The sequence below is a fragment of the Aplidium turbinatum genome, chromosome 12 (genome assembly GCF_918807975.1).
Source record: "Aplidium turbinatum chromosome 12, kaAplTurb1.1, whole genome shotgun sequence".
In the NCBI taxonomy this organism is placed as follows: domain Eukaryota; kingdom Metazoa; phylum Chordata; class Ascidiacea; order Aplousobranchia; family Polyclinidae; genus Aplidium; species Aplidium turbinatum.
Genome location: NC_137483.1, coordinates 22,524,169 through 22,544,307, shown reverse-complemented (window position 1 = coordinate 22,544,307; position 20,139 = coordinate 22,524,169). Strand labels below are relative to the sequence as shown.

General features: G+C 37.6%; 1 protein-coding gene across 1 annotated transcript; it reads left to right on the top strand.

Moving 5' to 3' along the window:
* Nucleotides 1–14,251: 14,251 nt before the first annotated feature.
* LOC145780918 (uncharacterized) lies at nt 14,252–20,056 on the top strand. Its single transcript, XM_082592581.1, has 3 exons — nt 14,252–14,836; nt 15,940–16,229; nt 16,797–20,056. The coding sequence occupies exons 1-3, from the start codon at nt 14,366–14,368 to the stop codon at nt 17,107–17,109; spliced, it is 1,074 nt and encodes a 357-aa protein (XP_082448707.1). The 5' UTR covers nt 14,252–14,365; the 3' UTR covers nt 17,110–20,056.
* The last annotated feature ends 83 nt before the right edge of the window (nt 20,057–20,139 follow it).

Here is a 20,139-nt window from a genome sequence, read left to right as displayed (position 1 = left end):
CAGAAGGGAGATACGTGTATCTAGATTTGAAAAAACTTATGAAAACATTTCAGGATACATTTCCAAAATATGATGCGGCTGATGCAAATTGGTTGTATCTCTTGGTCAATAATTTTAATAGTTCATAGTTTGGCTGCACAACTGAGCAGTGCGAGCGTCATCTCGATATTCGAAAGTGCGGTTTGAAATGAGCATGAAACCTTCTTCGTGCGTCACACCAAGTAGCCCAGAGCACCAAGCAAGCTCTTTCAAAAATCAAACCTTATTTTAACACTCAGGGTCGAATGCAAAAAGGTCGCTCAAAATAAACCTAACTTAACGGCAAGCTCTTCTCAGGCAAGCCGAGTTTCAGTCAAGCTTCGTTTAAAACTTGAGCGCACTGCAAAAACTAATTTGCAAGGTCGCTTTGCCAAGTCACTTATTGAGCTGCGCTTCATAATAAAACTGATTTTAAGCCACGTTTTTGACGCAAAGTGAGACGTCACTCGACTTGCCATGGTGATTTTTGAAACCTATCCGACAAATAAAGTGATGCACATGCACGCTACAGATTTAGCAAAGCTGTTGTAGTAGAACTGTGCCAGCAACTATCCGATAGTTTCACAGAGCGAAGTCAATCCCTCTCACCAATGCTACAGTTGTTTGTACCTTAAGATTCTATGCAACTGGACATTTTCAACGGAGTGATGGTGACTTGATTCAATGTCACCAAACGACTGTATGCCGTACAGTAAAAAAAAGTTTCAGCATAGGTTATATTGCTGCAAGGAAAAACACATACATAAAGTTTCCGTCATCGCCAGCAGAAATTCTACATACCAAACAGAAGTTTTATGGTATTGCCTATTTTCCTTGTGTGATGGATGCAATTGATTGCACGCATATAGCCTACCTATAGTTTCACCTGGTGGTGAAAACGCTGAAATTTTCCGGAACAGGAAAGGCTATTTCTCAATAAACACCCAGTGCATTGTTGATGCAGAATTATGCATTACAAATATTGTCGCATCATGGCCAGGAACAACCCATGATGCACGGATCTTTGATAATAGCCGGATTTGTTCCCAATTTCAATAAGACAATATTAATGGAATTAGGCCATTAGGTGCAGCACAAGTGCGCTATAATAGAAGCCATATCAAGACACGAGGAGTTGTTTGAGAACGCGGCTGCGGACCAATTTAGAAAATACATTGGTTATCATTGTGGCAGTGGCCTGTGTGCACAATGTTGCTATCTGTCACAATAATATCATTACGGGAATGGACTTCCATGAAGAATTTTCAAGTGATTTCACATCAAAATGACAACAATCAAAAAGTTCTCAAGAGTTGCATTCACGAAATGAATACCGAACATATTCTAGACTCGCAGAGGTGACGAACCTGCGGCCCGCGGGTCGCATGTGGCCCCTCAAAGAATTTTGTGTGGTCCGCAAAACAATTTGACAATCGCTCATGCATTAAAGACAAAAGACATCTCAGAGCTGTTTTATGCTTTCACTGGTAGGCAACATCTTTCCTTTGCTATTTTCTTGCCCTAAACCGTAAACACTAACTTTCAGGGTTTAAAGTTATAAAACGCTTCGAAAATTAAACTGTCGTGGTCGTCATTATCAGTGCAAGTAGCCTACTATTGCTCTATCCTTTTTTCTCAAGTTGATGTGTTTTTATTTTTCGCTATTATATGTTTCGATTCTGCGTAAGATAATTTCAACCGTGTGGGTTTTATTACTTTCATCTGTTGTTTGTTACTTTTCATGAATAATATCTTGGGTCGCTTCTAAAAGATTTTATAGTAGGTTACGAATAAAAAGTTGTGTGGCCCGATAACTCATGTGTAATTGACAAAGTGGCCCACGACCGCAAAAAGGTTCGTCACCCCTGTAATCTAGAGGTACTGAACACACAACTTCACCGGAATCCTTTGAAATCCAGTTTGCAAAAGTTCGTCAAGATCCGCCGCTGTTAAGTCGCCATTTTTGGCGACTTAAATCGGTGGCTCAAAACCTGGAATGAAACGAGTTTTAAGCCAGGTTCAAAGTAAGAATAGTTTCTGCAGCGCAAAACTCGGCTCAATCCACACCTGTCTAAGCCCCGCTTGCTTAAAACTAGTTTTGAGCTACCTTTCTGCATTCGACCCTTAGTGCAGTATGGAGTTGTTTATGAAGGACCCATCAATGCAACCTAACCTTTTTAAACACCAAGCAAAAATTTCACATTACACAAAAAAAGGTATTCAATGAATTTCCTAATTATCTCGTAACTTTCATTCACAAAACTAAGGTGGCAGATGTAACAGTTCACTGACAAATAAAAAGGAATATAGGGGAAGGTCGGGACCTGCGAGCCACTTTTTTCTTTTAGATGCATATCTTCTACGTTTCTCAATATTTTTCTTTAAAAATTGGTTTTGCAATGCCTTGTAGTGCTACCTACTCTACAGCAAAAGCACAAGTTATTATTTCAGCGAATGTTTAATTTACGCTCAAAAACATAAACACGCGCCAAGCGGCTTATCGCACCCCACATGTGGGGAGCGATAAGCCACAATTGCGATATACCAAAAAATTTAGTATTTTAGCAAAGAAATCACTTCGCCATATCAAAAATACAATTCTGAAACATAGTTGTATTATTTATGTGTGAAATCAATCTTCAAGCCAGCTTCCAAGCTTTAAATTTTGAAATAAGCGATGGAGAATTTTCAAATGATTCCTTGGGATGAGTTGTCAGAATTTTTATGTGAAATAGCATAATTAATAGTTGCAAACGAAACAAAAGTCAGAATTGTGATATATCCTAATGGAAAGGTGTGAAAACAAAAAAATGATGTCATATGACACTTTAACATCTACTATCACAGGCACTTGTCATGGCTTGTAGGTCCCAACACAAGGTGACTCAAGGCTCCCTACCTGATTGTTCAGAAATGAAACAACAGCTGAAAAAAAACTAACATTGCTATCTAAAAAACTTTCAGCTTAATCTCATCATAAATACATCACCTACCACTACAAAAAAGTTCATGAACATTTCTTGCATAACAAATGAGTTATTTTAAAACACATTCAGCCAAAAAAATTTACTTTTTTAACCCAAAACCTATAAATCCTCTTTGCACCTTCATTTTTAGTACAATTTTGACCAAAGGATTGTGGAAAAGTTATCCAAGCATAAAAAATATAATGACGTCAAAAAATGCAAAAAGAGTACTTTATATTAAAAAAAACGGGGGTAGATTATGGCTCCCACCATGATCATGGGTCCCGACCTTCCCCTAATTCATAGACTCAATAACTCAACTTGAAGAGAAATATTTCACTTAATTATAACGAATAACTTAGTTATAAACACTGAACATTCCTCCCCAGTCGAGAACCCTCGGTTTAATCAACTGAACTTATAACCAATAAAACGAAGCAATACGTTTCTCGGCAGCCATCTGTAGCAATGAGTTTACAGCCATCGGTTACATCTGAATTGACATCGTTTTACAGTTTACATCATCAGTTTATAGACATCGGTATTTCGGTGTTAAACAAGTCACGGAGGAGTGCCAAAGTAGGCGGCAGCCTTCCTACAACTAAACATGGCTGTTAGAGTGGTATCACAATAAACTGTTGTTCAGCCTAAGATTCAAGAGATCTTTAGGACAGGGTTTCCCAAACTGTGGTCCGCGGACTATTGGTGGTCCGCGACGACTGCACACGACTGATTCTTTAGCATTTATTTTAAAAATGTATTTTCTTATAGGCTTGAAAAGGGCTATATGACTAGCCGAAAACGTTCGCTTTTTGTTTTTTGTTTTTAAAATGTTAAATGTAGTGTTGTTCCTGAGTTATGTCTGTTTATGGACTGCACAGCTGGTCCGTAGCGATATGACAAGAGATTAAAAAGTCACACATATGCGTTTACAGTAGGCCTATATAAATGATAATGTGCGTAAATGATAATGACAAGGATAAATGATAATGTTGTGGATATGTTTCCTGTTCTGTGTGACTACATTACCAACAAACCCCTAACTAATACAGAGTTGATTTTCTCTGACGTTACACAACATTTGGAATTGCTTTCTGCACATTTCAAGAAGTAGGTACTTTTTAAAAGAGCCATGTGAGAATTTTGATTGGATTTTAAACCCTTTTGTTGTTACAAAGACTGACCTGTCAGGACGCAAAGAAGAAGAATTAGCCAAATCATCATCTGATCGAACTTTAGTGCTTAGTTTGAATCAAACAGCTATTGCATTTTTCTGGTTGAGTGTTGTGTAAGAAACCCATTGCTATCGCAAAAGGCAACTAAAATTTTATTGCCTTTTGCCACGACCTACATGTGTGAGACAGCATTTTTAGCTCTTACCAATATGAAGACAATATACAGGTCCAGACTTTCCGTGGACCCTGACTTACGAGTTTGCCTTTCACAAATAACTCTGAGAATTGTTGACTTATGCAATAAGAAGCAAACCCATCCGTCCCATTGATGTTGTCAGGTTTTTAAATAAACAAAATTCGGTTTTATTCCTTTTCACCTTTGTATTGGGGGTCCGCGAATAAACAGATCCACAAATAGTGGTCCGTGGCCCAAAAAAGTTTGCGGAACCCTGCTTTAGGATACAAGGTTATTTTCATTACTTAATGAGAAGCAACGTAGACTTTTTTGCTTGATGACGAAGACAGATATGCTGATGTAGGCACAATACATGTCGATTCCAAGATATCTTCAATAGTTTTTGCATTTGCAACAACAGCATTTGAAAGAAGTGTATTCAATCATAGAATAACAATTATCTGTAGTCTACCAACATCTATACCAAACAAACGTGTTGATGTACTTATGCAGCTTAATATTTATAAATTAAACTTCGAACATAGTCAAGATACAGTTGCGTAAGTTATCTGGTTAAAGTAACTCTTTCTTAGATAAGGGGATTATTTACCAAAACAATTGCAAGCTGAAAATTTTGCTGAGCAACCAACCTGCGGTGTTTATGTCGATGCTTCTTACGTAAGCAAGCTTCCTATACGCAGTTTCATTTTCCTGGCTGTGCAAAGAATCCTTAAATTGTATAGAATCACGAGAACGGGGTTGTCTTTTGTTTGCAAGGTCCATCTGATTATTATTTTACGTTAATAATTGAAAAACCTATGCAATAATAAGTTTGTTTGTCCTCGGAATCAATAGTTGGTTGTGAGGATTACATTTAATATTCACGATAGGATGAGATAATTTGAAAAAATTAGGCGCTTTATTTTAAACTATATTTAGATTAAAATAATTGGCCAACCACCGCATACGTTCAATTGTCTGCGCTTTTGCAGAATCAATATTGCATGAGTATTTGCAAACTTGTGAACGTTTACAGCTCTAAATGTTCCTGGTCTGGGTTATTTTTCAATTTGTATACGTGAATCATATATTAGAAGTAATCTCAGGAAGTCTTTGCTTCAACAAGTCAGTGAACAAACCTTTCGTACCTTTGTTTGCTGATGCGGGAAGTAAAATCAGTCAAGTCTATGCGAAACTATCTGTAGTCATGATATATCTTAGCGCCGTGTTTATTAAAATTTAAAAAAAAAAGTAATTTACTGATATGAGATATATCTTTTGTTGTACTTCAATGCATGCAATAGTCCGCCCCGTTAGCTCAGTGGTTACGCGCCCGGCTCAAGATCACGCGGCGCTGGTTCGACTCTCGGGGTGTGCGCTTGAGCAACGCATGTTAAGGACTGCTCTGCATTCAGCGGCACCTAGTGAATGGAATAATTCCCCAGCGACAAGACTTGAACAATCGGAAAACTTCACTCTGTCAATCTCAGTAACCAGCCTTGCCTCAAGAGCCTCTATAAATGCGCGAAACTACCAGGAATAACCAATCAAGGCTTTGTCATTCCGAGGATAAAGATTCAAAACTAAACCAATGTAGGGCTAGCCAAGCCACACAAGCAATATTTACCACTGCTGTGTAGTCTACCATGGTCTGCCTATCTTCGATGCTGTGAGTGCAGGACTCTTCATGAGGACTTGGTGAGCATTTCGTTCCTCTGTGCCGCACTCGTTCTCCTCTAAAGAACCCAATCACTATTTGCATTTGTTGGAATGGAAAGGGCTGACGATTGTACTTTCAAAGTTAGTCACTCAATGTCAGTGAATGATGAAGGAACACCCCTTTGTACCCAGCGTAGTCAGTGGGTTTGAATTGCGAGCTAAACCAAAACAAGGAAAGGAATAGAAGCGTCATCTTTCTCTTTGGAGAGATAGTGATGACAAGAAAATGAATCAGGCTCTCGCTTAGTATTCTTGTGCCAGGTAGTGGGGCACAAATAGTCAGCGCAGGAAGTACGAACTTTTACTTCTCTTTTTGCTCGTTACCTAACCAGATAATTAGTCTTTCCTTGCTTTGATTCAACGTGTACAAACGTTGAATCAATGTATTAAAAGACTAATGTACTAGGTGGGCATGCCAGAAATCAAGTAGAGAGTACAACTAAATAAAAGGTACATGTAGATGTAGTACAGCTGCAGAGGCCGAATAATTTATGTTTTATCATAAAATATATTGTGCGTTTAATAAATCGGCTTGCGTTGAAAATATTGTATGCGGCATATTTTATGTCTTGTTCGAATTGACCAAACAATGAACATTGGCTGTTGACTAGGTGTGGAAAGTAAGCGATGGTCAGCGGTCCTGGCTTTTCGGGTGGACAACATAACATAACAGAGACGTTCTACGTTGGTTGGTTTGAGACGTTGGTTGGTTTGAGACGTTGGTTGGTTTGAGACGTTAGTTGGTTTGAGACGTTAGTTGGTTTGAGACGTTGGTTGGTTTGAGACGTTAGTTGGTTTGAATTTTTATCTTCGGACAGACAAAGCCTTGATAGGTTATTCCCGGTAGTTTCGCATACTTGTAGAGGCTTTTGACACAGGGCCGGTTAACGAGATTGACAGAGCGAAATTTCCGATTGTTGAAGTTTTGTTGCCGGAGAACTATTCATTCACTAGGTGCCGCTGAATGGAGAGCAGTCCTCAGAATGCGTTGCTCAAGTGCACACCCCGAGAGTCGAACCAGCGCTGCTTGGTCTTGAAGCTTCTTCGTTCACGAAGACACACGCTAACCAACTGAGCTATCGTGGCGGTCAACGTTCCATCGGGTTTAAGTCACAAGGAGGAGTAGGCTACACACCATATTGTTGAAGTGTTGTTGTCTCTGAATTTTTTCATGGGTAGAAATGTCTTGAAAATTTTGTGAGTTTCTTTTTATCCAATAGGTGCCGCTGAATTGAAAGCAATCCTTAAAGTGCGTTGCTCAAGCGCCGACTCAGTCGAACCAGCGCTATTTGGTCTTCCAGTTTCTTTGTGCAGAAAGTCGAACGCACTCGACAGCTTTCCTCCGTTTAAGCTGATAGCCTCAACAAAAGTTGAGGAACAAGTTATAGCAGTGTATATTTTGTGTGATTATAGACTGCTATATGCTGCTATTGCATTACCATGCCAATACTGAACTGAATTTGGGCACTTTTTGCTGGAAATTAGAAGAACATCTAGCAACACTGCCAAAAGGAAGAGGTTTGTCATTTTTTAAAGTGAAACCAGAAATTTGCAGTGACTTGAGAGTCAGTAATTACACTTTGACAATTTGTTTTTGTGTAACTATCATTTCAAAGAGAAAAAAGTACATTTAGCATCGGCTTCAATATCAAAATTGTATCAGCTTTTGTTTATGATTATAGCTTCGCACATTGGCAAGGTCTGTAGGCTATAGGATGCTATGACGTAGTCTTAGACTACACAAAAGTGAATTATTCCGCTTTTCATGATGATGCGACAATAAGTGTTGAATCCGTTGCCTGTACGGCACTAACACTGCGGCATCATTCAACATCTACACTTATAGTCAATTTAGTCATCCTTGTAACGCACATATTCACTAAAACTTTCTTCTATGTTGGGTGTCGGGCAGCAATTAAGTAAAATTGACTTATTGTGGAGGTATAATTCAGACAGACGTAGCTAACAAACAACAACGTAGGTGGCCTCTATATTAGCATGTGACTTCCTGGATTTGTCGCCGTCATGTTGCAACCGCACTGGAGAGCGGTGAGAACGAAAGACAAAGCGATGGCCACATGCTGATGTTGAAACTTGTGTGTTAATTTGGTGCAGGAAGCTTTTTTGTGCAAGAATATTTTAAGACAAACTGCTTTGAAAGTTGTAGTGCTTATGCCACGCCAGGTAAATGGAGCTGTCTTTTTTACATTGCTTCAAGTTTGTCAAAAGTTTGAAAAATGTAAAAAGAGCAAAAATGCGACTTGAGAAAATATAGGAATCTAGTCGATATATTTTCAGCCATAAATCTATTTCGTTCTACTTCGGTTTGACTGCTTGGCAACTACGTAAGCCAGAATGAAGCAAGAGCTTTCTGACAGAACCATGTTGCGGAGGTGTTGGTTTTAGTTTGCATTTGATGGCAAGAAATGATTACGTAACAGGTTGAACCGCACATAGCATGTGGAAGAAACAGCACCTTCTGTCATGCCAGGTTGGATAACTGATTTTTGGCCTTTGAGAAAGTCTGTTAAAGAGTAATGTCACAATGGCAGCACCTATACTAACATTTGCAATGAAATAGTTGCGATTGAAGAGACCACAGCACAGGGGAGAACATGGGCTGGTTGTCCAGTGAGAGAAATAAATCATAGTGTTTAAGTTCTTACACAAGTCGATTTTTTAACCAGCATAGCGGATGAAACATTTTTACTAGGAAAAAATTGCTTTCAGGTGGCTGCAAAAGGGAGAGTATTTTATATTTCTTTCACTTGTTTGTTATATTACAAAAAATTTGTTATGCTTTAAAGTACGCAATCAATGACGCATGTAGGAAAACCCTCGTATCGTCAAGAGAATGGTTCATTTCCATCTTTTTCACTACCAGGAAAATATTTTTTGTTTTTGTCGAATGATTAAAAATAATCAAACCACATGCCTTCCATAGGCTGCTATAGCTGACTGCTGCGTAGTTGTTGAAAGCTGCTTGCGTGAGGCTGCTGCATCTTGTTTTCTAATTGCTCAACCTTGCTCCCATGCCTGCACTTGCCATTTGAAACAGCTTTGAAGAGTCTGTTTGACAGGACATGGATAGCTACGTTTAATTTTATAAAAATTAAGTCAAGTAGGAAGCTTTGCAAAACTGGAGTATTTTTCCTGGGCAGCCGCACTTTGCAGAGCTGTAGGACTGGCGCAGTGAACATGCTGAGCTTCTCTTACCACATGGTTGTAAATTCCATATGAGCTGCCAGCATTCCAATCATCGATGAGTTTGGTAGCATCTGCTTGCGGGAGTTGAGCTTAATAAAATTGCTTATATAAAACAAATATTCCTTAAATAGATTTCTCTCCACTCGAGACCTCAAGAGAAATTGGAAAAATCGCCAAGTTAAACGAATCGTCGAGTTTAGCAATCTTATGAATTTACCATCTAAATAAGACAAGCAGTGCATATCTTGTGTTCGTAAGCAGCGTTAGCTTTCCATGTTGCATAGAACATGTCTGTGACGATGGTTAAATGCAATATTAAACAAAGCATCACTGCAAACCGTTGCTCTTACTTTAAGCTTCAAACTACGTAGTCCCAGACAACAAAGTCCGTGATTTTTGCATTGATTCAACGTCTGCAAACGTTGAATCGTTGAAATCGTCTGCAGACGTTGAATCAATGTAAAAATGACGGATTTCGCTGTCTGGGATACAATATATTGCACTTGATAAAATCATGTTGCCAAACCAGATGTTTCGAACATCGTGGTTGGAACGCGGGATAGGGCAAATTAATCAATTCGTTTTTTCGAATTGATTAATTTCGAATTGTTTTTTGCTACTGAAGACAGCAGCTGTTTGGATAAGACACCAAATTATCCGTCAGAAACTCGGTAAGCGACCATGGGAGACAACTTGTTGTGCAAAAAGTGGAAAAAGCATAAACGCAATTGTGTATTTGATCTCTGATAAAAGCAACCACTTGGACACAATAAAATTCTTCCTCAATAAGTTACTGTTCTCTCTGAGTCTCCGGTATTATATTCCTTGATGATTATATCGGAGTTTTCAATCATTGCAATCGATGTGCTTGGAATGTTGACTTTCTTAGGAAGCATTGCCCTACGTACTTATCTTGCAAAGTCACAAACTTTTAGCTTGATCGATTTTTCCAACACTACCAAAAGTCGTATTTACAGCGGCATTGCACGATACACATAGAAAGCTTCAAGATTTAAAAGGGCTTTCAGTCCTTTTCAGTCACCAACTTTTACTTCATTTTACTTTTATGCTTTCGTTAAAATTGTAACTAAATGGATTGCACTAAAAAAAAAAACAACAACATTGTTTGTTCCGCAAAGTTCTCGTTACCCAGGAACTGTTTGTATCATAGATGATTCATTATGACAAGATGGTTGCAAAAATAGCAACGTCGAAAAAAGAGAGATAGGCTTTAAAAAGCGATGATACAAAGTGGATGAAAGAGTTTTATAGCGAAATTACTTTTACGCTTGCAAGCTACAAGATTGCAAGCAGACAAAATGTATAAAAACAAACTGACACAGCCGATCAATTACCCCTTTGAAGAAGACTATGTCGTTCAGTCAGGTACCAAAATGATCGACCTCGGTTAAATTAATGAAGCGCTATCCTGTGATTGTCGAAACTTCAAGTTTGCAGAGCTGGGGTTGTGCACAAAACCTATGTTGTTCTTCTTGAACTAGGGAAAAGTGAGTTTGGCAAAACGTTGTGTTAACCGGCGTCAAATTGTCAAATTAGGCAAATGTCACTTCAACGTTTGTGTTTTAAATTCGTTTAATTTAGACACCAAACGTTGGAAGTTAGTTACAGAAGTTGCAACGCACAATTTGAGAACCACTCCATGCACCATTTAGGCTACCATGTGCCCAATGGTGTGCATGAGCTGAGTGAATTGGATAACGAAACAATTCAGTGGCTGTTCGACACTTGCCCAAACACCTAGATTCTAAACCGAGTCGCCGCCACGATCAAAGGTGGTAAAAGGAAGAGGCCCTCGACCCTTGGAGTGGCGAAGAAGAAAAACTGGGAGTGTGCACTTGAGCAACACATTTCAGGATTGCTTTCCATTCAGCGGTAGCCTACCTAGTAGATGGAATAATTCCTCGGCAATAACGCTTCAACAACAAGCGAAAACCTCACTCTGTCAATCTGGTGACCAGTTCCGTGTCAGTGGTTTAAAGCCTGTAGCCTACAAATATGCTAAACTGCCAAGATTAAGCTCTCAAAAGAAGATTTCCCATTCCGAGAATAAAGATCAAATCAATCAATCACTCAATCTAGCAACAAAAATTTGTGGGGAGTGCATAAACTTTGAGAAGTAGGATGAATGAAGAACAAGAGACAAAAACATGCTTTTAATTGACCCTTTACAGTCCAATCTTACTAACTTGTAATCGGAGCGCCCTGCAGCTCCCTGCAGTGTTAAATATTCTGTTAGTTGGACTACACGTTTCCAAAATAAGGATTTTAAAACTTGATTTGAGTGTTGGGCGCTCCGGGTTTAAGATGACTTTGTAGGCCTACTGTAGGCCAAAGCAGCAAAACTATAGTCGACAAGCATGAGACGTAACTGAGCAGCAGGCTGCAGAACATTAGTTTTTACGATATTTGCGTTAATGTAACATCAAAGTAGGTAAGGTGATAAACACCCAAATCCTGGTCCGACTGTAGGCTATCTGGTTGGGTAATTTTTTTACAATCGAAACGAAAATAAAATTAAAGTAGAACGGCTAAGAATCTCTTGAGGAAGCATACTCGATATTTCTCTAGTGACTTCACTTACAGTAGCACAAAACTTTTCTTCTTTTGTAATGACTCAATATTTTGCGAAAGTAAAATTCACATGTTTGCATTTGACGCCTAGAACACTCATGGCAACGTATACGGATAGTTTTGTCGGAAACGTTGCTACGTGCGTGTTTTCCTGTCAGCATATTTACAACAACACAGCAGTGATGTGGTAGTTTCTCTTGCCAACAAAACATCTTACATCAACAGTTAAAGGCGAACACAATTGGCAACCTTGTTTTGTGATCTTAGTTGGAGAATCAAGGCGAAAAAGCTGAAACAAATGTAAGGAGGTGTAATCATCAATGGCTTTATATTAAAGGTCATATAAAAACTAAGTCAAAAAAGGAATTGAAAACTGCATCGAGGAGACAGGATTGGTTGCAAGATGCTTATTAGACAAATGAGGTTAGTTCAGGATGACAAAATATAATACTACTTGAAAGTTTTAAAACCGAAAGAATTTAAAACACACAAGATAGATATCGGATGGCACTGAATTGTTCTTAGGTAGCTATATGATGTCAAAAGCGGTCACCTAACAGAAGAGTTTGTCTTTACTAGGGTAGCTATGAGAATCACTCATGTTATTTCATCAGCAGTAAAGTTTTAGCCAAAAGAAGCAACCTAAAGTTTTGCCATTACGTAAAGGTTTGCCCAAAGATTTTACAAAAAGAGTTTGGCAGTTAATTATACTTGGCAGCCTATCAAGGCCGACCCCATGCATATCCAGGGTTGGAAGTCGTTAGTCGAAAAGCAATGACTATTTCACTATTCGATAGTGCCCAAAAAAGCAATGATTTTCCACTATCGATACTGAAAAAAAGCAATGAATAGCAATTACTAAAAATTGACTGGCCAAAAAACAAGCCCACAAACAAGCAACCCGCAAACTAAAAAAAATACGAAAATTCGAAAAAAAAAACAAGCCCAAACTTGCGGGAAAACCGCATTAACTGTTAACGACTCTCACTGGCATGGTTTTTCTGAACTGTGTTGCGGCAAAATTTGGTTAGTGAAAAACGAATAATGATTTCGTTGCTTGCATAAAAAAGCAGTGAATAACGCGCATTCCATATTTACTTTTAAAAGGAACGGGTATAAGCATTCGATATTCAGAAAGCAACGAATAACGCTATCGAATAGTGACAACTAGTCGTTACTTCCAACCCTGACTATATCAAAATGTATGCACAATCTTGTACAGTTCTTCTTGGTTCTTTACCCTATTGCGGTGTTTGCTTATTTAACTTCAATGGCTTGTCCACGAGTTATTGACGTTAGTTAAGTAGGTTATGGGTTGTTTGTTAAAAATTTAATCGTGAAAATTTCATCTTTTGTTAAATAATTCTCTTTTTGTGCATTTTTACCCCCAATAATGGTGTTTTGATGAATTCAAGACGAACACTTAATTTATCAAATTAAAACTGGATTTCCGCATTAATTTACATTACATTTGGTTTTGAGTTGAATTTACCTTTTGAGCGTTTTTTTTTTCACTACCAAGGAAGGATTTCAATGATTGATTTGTTGAGAGTTGGCATGCTGTAGTGTTGTGTAGCGTTTAGGTACAATTTTGAAAGTCGGTCTGTGAGCAGCCTTCTCTTGCTATAGGTCTATACGGGCGCATTTCATCTCATACTTCTATAAACAATAAAACAGGTCAATTTAACTATTAACTGGTTGCATGGTTAATAAGTTTACTTCCAAGCAATGCATTATTTTCTTAGTTTTTAAAAACCACATATAACAAACATTTCTAAGACTCTTAAAATTCCGCCAGTTAGGTTAGAATGGGCTTGAGTGCAGCGAGCCAGAAACTATTGGAAAAAAGGAATTTGCTGCATGTTACTTGAGTGTTTTTTTCGATTATTATTATCATTATTTGTTTGGGAGAGCACGTGACCAAGCGACCTCTTGGATTTGTTGGTGGGTGAGGATGATAAATGAGTGCTACTGTCTGCATTGCTGGTCTCTTGCGTCAGACAGTTTGTGTGTATCAAGCACAGTTTATTGTTTGATGCAAGTAAATGTTGGGTTTACATAAATTCCCTAAAACTAAAGTTTCCAAAAATGACTGTGATCGGTACTTTTGCTTTGGAACTACGTCACTCGAAATCTCAGCTCAGTAAAATTCCCTCCAACAACTTCAAGTTAACTAATAGTGCTGCAAGTTTTGAAAACCAAAATGTAACAAAGCTTACGTCATAGCAAGCAGCATTACGTCATTACAATTCTTGACACACTTTTAAATTTGCAAGCACTGCATAATCTACTGTTAACCTTTCAGCACAAAACCAACTGTTTAGTTGCTAAACAATTTATTGAAGAAACTTATCATGAACAACATTACCCACAATGCAACGCTGAGAATTTCCGACAAATCGAACGTCTTTACAACAGCGTTTCCAAATATAAATTTTACAAGTTCAACCAATTCAAGCAACCTTTCCACGGATGCAGGAAGGAACGATTTGTTGTCTCCATGCCCTCGAGACATGTGGGAGTTAGGAGTTGGACTAACCTTTGCTGTCGCAATCATTGGATCTAACATTGCTTGCATAAAAGTGAAGATTAAACAAGAAAGTCTCCACCATCCAGAAAATCGTTATTACATAATCAACCTTGCTGTCAGCAACATTATTTGCGGCGTGGCCTTATTCATCACTAATCTTTTGGACGTAGTGGCAATAATTTACGCAAACCAGCTGAATCTGCAAATTTGCTATGTTATGTGCATGGTTTGGGGTCCGATGTATATTTACTGTGTCATGTTACCGTATGTTGCTTTGGCAACACTCGGAATCGACATTGCTCATTACTGCCACTATTCGATCGATTACCAACGAAGACTGACACGATGCAGAATATACGTCACCGTTGCATCCGGATGGGTATACACTTTCTTGGTGGTGGGAATAACAGTGGCAAGTCAACCTAAAGTCTTATGCGACAAGTCCAGTTGGAAAGTAAGTTGTCAATAAGCATTGATTGTATGTTTGTCAATACAAATGGCGGAAAGAAAGTTAGTCGCGTTCATGCAGGATTGTGAACTCGACGAATTTTTATTCAATTTTGAGAATTTTTTTTATTTGTGCAAATTTGTGTTCTTTAGCTTTTACTACAAACAAAACATGCTTAAAATAATATAAATCAAGTGTATTCCTTTGGGCTGTGAACTCGACCAATTTGTATTCCAATTTGTGGGAGATTGTGTTGATTGTTTTTAAAGTTTTGCTAAGTTTTACTAGTTCAGTGGTTTTTCATCAATGTCAAGAGTAGGCGTTCCGCTAAATACGAAATTTTTCGCGAAAGTTTATGTTGATTTTCTTTAAGTTAACTTATCGACTGTAAGAAAACAAAAGTTATAGTTATTTCTAAGCAAACCTTAGAGCAGAGGTTCCCAACCTGGGGGCCATGCCCCCCTAGTTGGCCATGAGCCTTTTTCAAGGGGGCCATGGAAAAATTTGAATAATAATAATTTTATTAATTTTTCATCTCTAAGTCTACTCCAACTGACAAAATAAATAAATTAAAATTTAATTAAAATACTGCAAAAACAACCTCAACCATCTAACTACCGCTTACTGTATAAACAAGTTTTTTAATTAAAATAACGTTTCTTAATTTTTTCAAAAGGTTGAAAAAAATAGGGGGGACATTGATTTTTAAAATTTTCAAAGGGGGCCACGGTTGAAAGAAGGTTGGAACCCCTCCTTTAGAGATAAAATGTAACACTTCATTTCGCATCCGTCAGATAGTCTACCAAGCGAGAAAAATTTCTCCAAAATTGAAGGTTTATATATTACGAATCATAGATGTAAGATTGTAAAAAGAACTCAGGCAAAGCAGATCTTAAATACTGTAATCTTCAGTCAAACAGCAAAGCGTAAATAATACTATCTGTTCATATAGTAGGCTCGTTTCAGTCCTATGATATCTAAACTAAATCTTATGTGAGTATGTCTTAAAAAATTAGATCTTCAAACCGAAATTAAGGGTGAGAATAAATCAAATTTATGGTTCAGTTGAGGACAACAGAGATGCTTTAAATTTATCATTATCTTTCCAGTTGAGTCTTCTCTTCATTGCCTTTCCCATTCTTTTGATATTCCTTCCTGCGGTTTTCGTGATACTCCTTTTCACTTTCATTTTTCGAAAGTACTGGATCAAGACTCAAAAACTTAACAAAAGGATCGTCGCGACCAAAATAAATGGAAATGGAACCGAAACCAAAACCAGGCTTGTCCGTAAATTCATCCAAAAATTTTCTCACCTCATTATTTTCTCAATCATATGCAGCGTCGTCTATACAACCTTGACCATTGTTGAAGTGGTGGTGGAAACAAAAGATGATGAAAGGTGAGGTTTATTTACATAGAAAATAAAAACCAACATAAATAGTAATCTAGCCTAACATGTAACACAAAAAATATTATGTGGCCCCTAGAATGTTCCATAAGAAAATATTAAATTATTGTATAATTTTACTATCAATAATTATGCAATAAATTTTGAAGCTTGCATTAAGAAATTACTTAAAATGATAAACATTGTATGTCATTGTTGACCATGTGCTTAACCTGTCCGCGCCAGCGCATGATTGGTAAAATATGAGGGAAAGTGCTGCAGTCCACCTATAGTGAATATTCTGTACTTTTGTTAACAATATAACAAAACTTAAAATAGCAAAAACACATAGTTTCATCGAGGCTTACTTGGTATTTTATTTTTATTATTTTTTATTATGGTATTTTATTTTTACTTAGTATCGATATTTGAAGACGATGTTAGGTAAGATTGAAAATTTCTTTTGATAGTTTCATCGAGAAATATATGACATTTCAAAACTTACATCTGATTTAGAAAGCATACAAAACTCTGTGATGCATTTATTGATGTGTCGTTGAAAGACTTTTTTATTTTCAGATTGTGTGTCCTGTATCGTCTTGACAGGTTGTTCATTTCACTCAACTCTTTACTGTCTCCTTGGATATATTGCCTAGCTACCAAGGAAGTTCGTTCGAAGCTGTTACGAAAGTATGCCCACTGGTGGTGTGGCAAAGATCAAGTAGTGCCAACTCATTCTTCCGTTTACGGATCAAGAAGAGACACAAACAAGAGTTTGACTCTCCAGAAGATCAACAGGAGGAAAGAAAGCTGCAAAGTGTCGACACTTAATTACAAACAAACAAGAACTCAGAACTTGAAAGAGAGCTCCTCTAAGCACTGTACACTGTGATAATGTTGGAACGAAACGTATTCTTGCTCAGTCGTTGAGCAATTGCTGTGCCACATATTCTGATATAAAATGTTTACAGCTCAATATGAACTTGCTAACTGCCAAAGGCCTATTGTTATGTTTGATTGATGTTTTATGGCAAATTGTTTGCGCAGTCTGGTTGGACACATTCATGATTGGTCGGTGCTAGGCATTGTAGCGAATTTCGATGAAAAAAATGTTGTAAGTTGCTTCTGTAACAAAGCGACGTAACTGAAAATACTATGACCGCGTTGTGTTTTCAAATCCCAAAATTAATTTTTTGTTTTTCAAAACTTTATTGGACAATTTTATTTTCTTTTATTCAGATTAATCCAATTGAGTAATTTTTTCTAGGACATCTTCCGGAGTAATTTGAATTCAAGTGATGCTGCCGATAATGATGAACATGGGTTGTATCGGTTGAAAAAGTTTAAAGTATTTCACATGGTAGTCTAATAGCTGCTTGCTGTCACTATCAGCGGCTATTGTTAAGATATTTAACTGGTTTACAACCATCACTCAATTAAACCGTAGACCACACCATTTGTAATTGCGCCATCTACCATGCGCCAAATGGTGTGCGTGGTCTGCGTGAACTGGATGACAAATCAATTGAATGGCTGCTCGACACCTGCCCAAACATCTAGACCGCGTCGCCGCCACTGCCCAAGGGTGGTAAAAGGCAGAGCCCCTCGACCCTTGGAGTGGCGAAGAAGGTTCAAACGAAGAAGAAGACTCAATTAACTGGTTGAGTTTAAGATATTTAAAAAAAATATAATTCAAGTCTGCATTTGAACTTTACACAACCATCGCTAGACATAACCTGCATCATCGCGAAGTTACTTGTCGAAATGTCGCTGGTTGAAAATGTCGGAATAAACACTAAATCTTAATTAAACCATTTCAATGAACATTTTGTTGAAACATTATCCCTAACTGAAACGTCGTAGCCAACGTAGAAAACTATTCTTCAGAAAAACGCAGCCGCAAGCCACGCAGGATTCAGAACAACTCTTCACATTTGGTGGTGATGCATTGGGAGAAGACCGTTCTTTTGCCTTTCGAAAATATTTTATTTTTGACCAATCTACGGTTATCTAAAATACGAAAATATTCTGTAAATTCTTGGCGGCGTTTGGGTTGATAAAACGTTCAATGACGTTGAATGCACGTCATGAGTATCAACTTGCTAAATTACCAGTAGATAATTGAATTAATTTTTTGCTTTAGTTGATTGTTTTGCTTTATTTTTACGTTGGAATTTCATCATGCAATCTGTTGTTTGACAAAACATCCACAATGATGGTGCATGGACTTCTAAATAGTAGCATCTTGGACTGGAAACGCAGTGACCAACAAAAGGCCAAACAGTTGGTACAACAGTTGGCCAACAGTGGGCCAACAGGGTTAGTTACTTGGCTGTTGGCCCACTGTTGTACCAACTGTTTGGCCTTTTGTTGGTCACTGCGTTTCCAGTACAGATGCTACTATTTAGAAGTCCATGGATAGTGGCTGTAAAGGAATTGGTGTAAATGCCTCAGAAAATATGATAAATTGTTTCCACAACAAAGTTGGGATTAAAAGCTGAGATCGAATTGAGAACATGCGCAAAGTAAACCCCTGTGCTCACAAATATTTCGATTACTAGGGCTTCTTCCCAACATCAATATGTGTGAAGCCATTGCATAGTGATATTGTTAACTCACATGGGAGGGTGATGTGTGATAGTTACTATTTTATCTTTCATGTCAAAGATAAATTTAGCTAAAAATTAATATGGAGTTGCAGTATTTGGGAGAGTGCTTTGGAGGATACGATTTCTATTATGTTTGGTGCATGACAAAAGTGTCATCTTATTTTTAAAATGAAACAACCGGTGAAGATTGTTCTCGCTCGCCCAACTTTTATCAATGTTAAGTCCAAACATATTTGTGCACTGATGTAAAATATCGTGTTAATATTTGTATTTGTTGTTTGAAAGGTTATTTCTATCGTTTTATTGCCTTTACTTTGGATTAAACTATTGCCAAAAGACGATTGTCCTTGCTTTGTGCAAGATGTACTATAGGGACGGTAGATACCGGGACGCGCAACTCCGTTGTTCCGCCAACATTAGAAGGGTCAATTGCCAATTTGACATTTTTTTCACGCTTTGTTGCTCGCTTGTTTTCAACTAAAAACCTTAAATTACTTTAAAACCAACTTCATTCTTCTTATATATCCTATAAAATGTATATTATTTTGTAAATCAGAAAAACTCGTAACCCTTCTAGTGTTGCGGATAAGCCAAAAGCGGATGTAGTTGCGCATCCCGATATTCTACTGTCCCTAGATGTACTAGAACGATTTCTGAAACCTGTATTTTTAAAGAAAAACGAGATAGTCAAATTATTATTTTTAGTACAACTGTTCAAATATGATGCTGCAGAGCATCGCTGGTTGACTTGGAATGAATTTTCCCAGCAGGTTCTCGATCTGCTGTACTTTCTCAAGCTATCAGTTGCTTATTGGATTTCTATAGCTCTATTGGCTTCTTTCATCAGTTCACTACAAAACTCCCAACATCCTTCAGGTCTTTTCGTTTTCTTTATGTTTTACTTTTATTATGACTCCTTTTATTTTTATTCACCATGGCAACTGAGCGCAAGAATGTGATTTGCTTTCAAATCCACCTAGTGATCGCATAATTTATTGTTCCACTGAATACTAAACAAACGTTCTTATCTTTCGCTTAGCGATTGCGCAGTTAACCCATGTATTACTTTACCAGAGGGTAAAGTACAAAATTCCCCGTAGCTGCATTTAGTTCCATAATACAAATATAGTTATTACTATCTGAAGCCTTTACAAATTGTTTCACCTAACGGATCATCAGAAGGTCTTATTCAAATAGAATATATTTGAATAAGACCTTCTGATGATCCGTTAGGTGAAACAATTTGTAAAGGCTTCAGATAGTAATAACTATATTTGATTTAATTTGCTCTGCTTTGCTTTTATGCTTAGCAT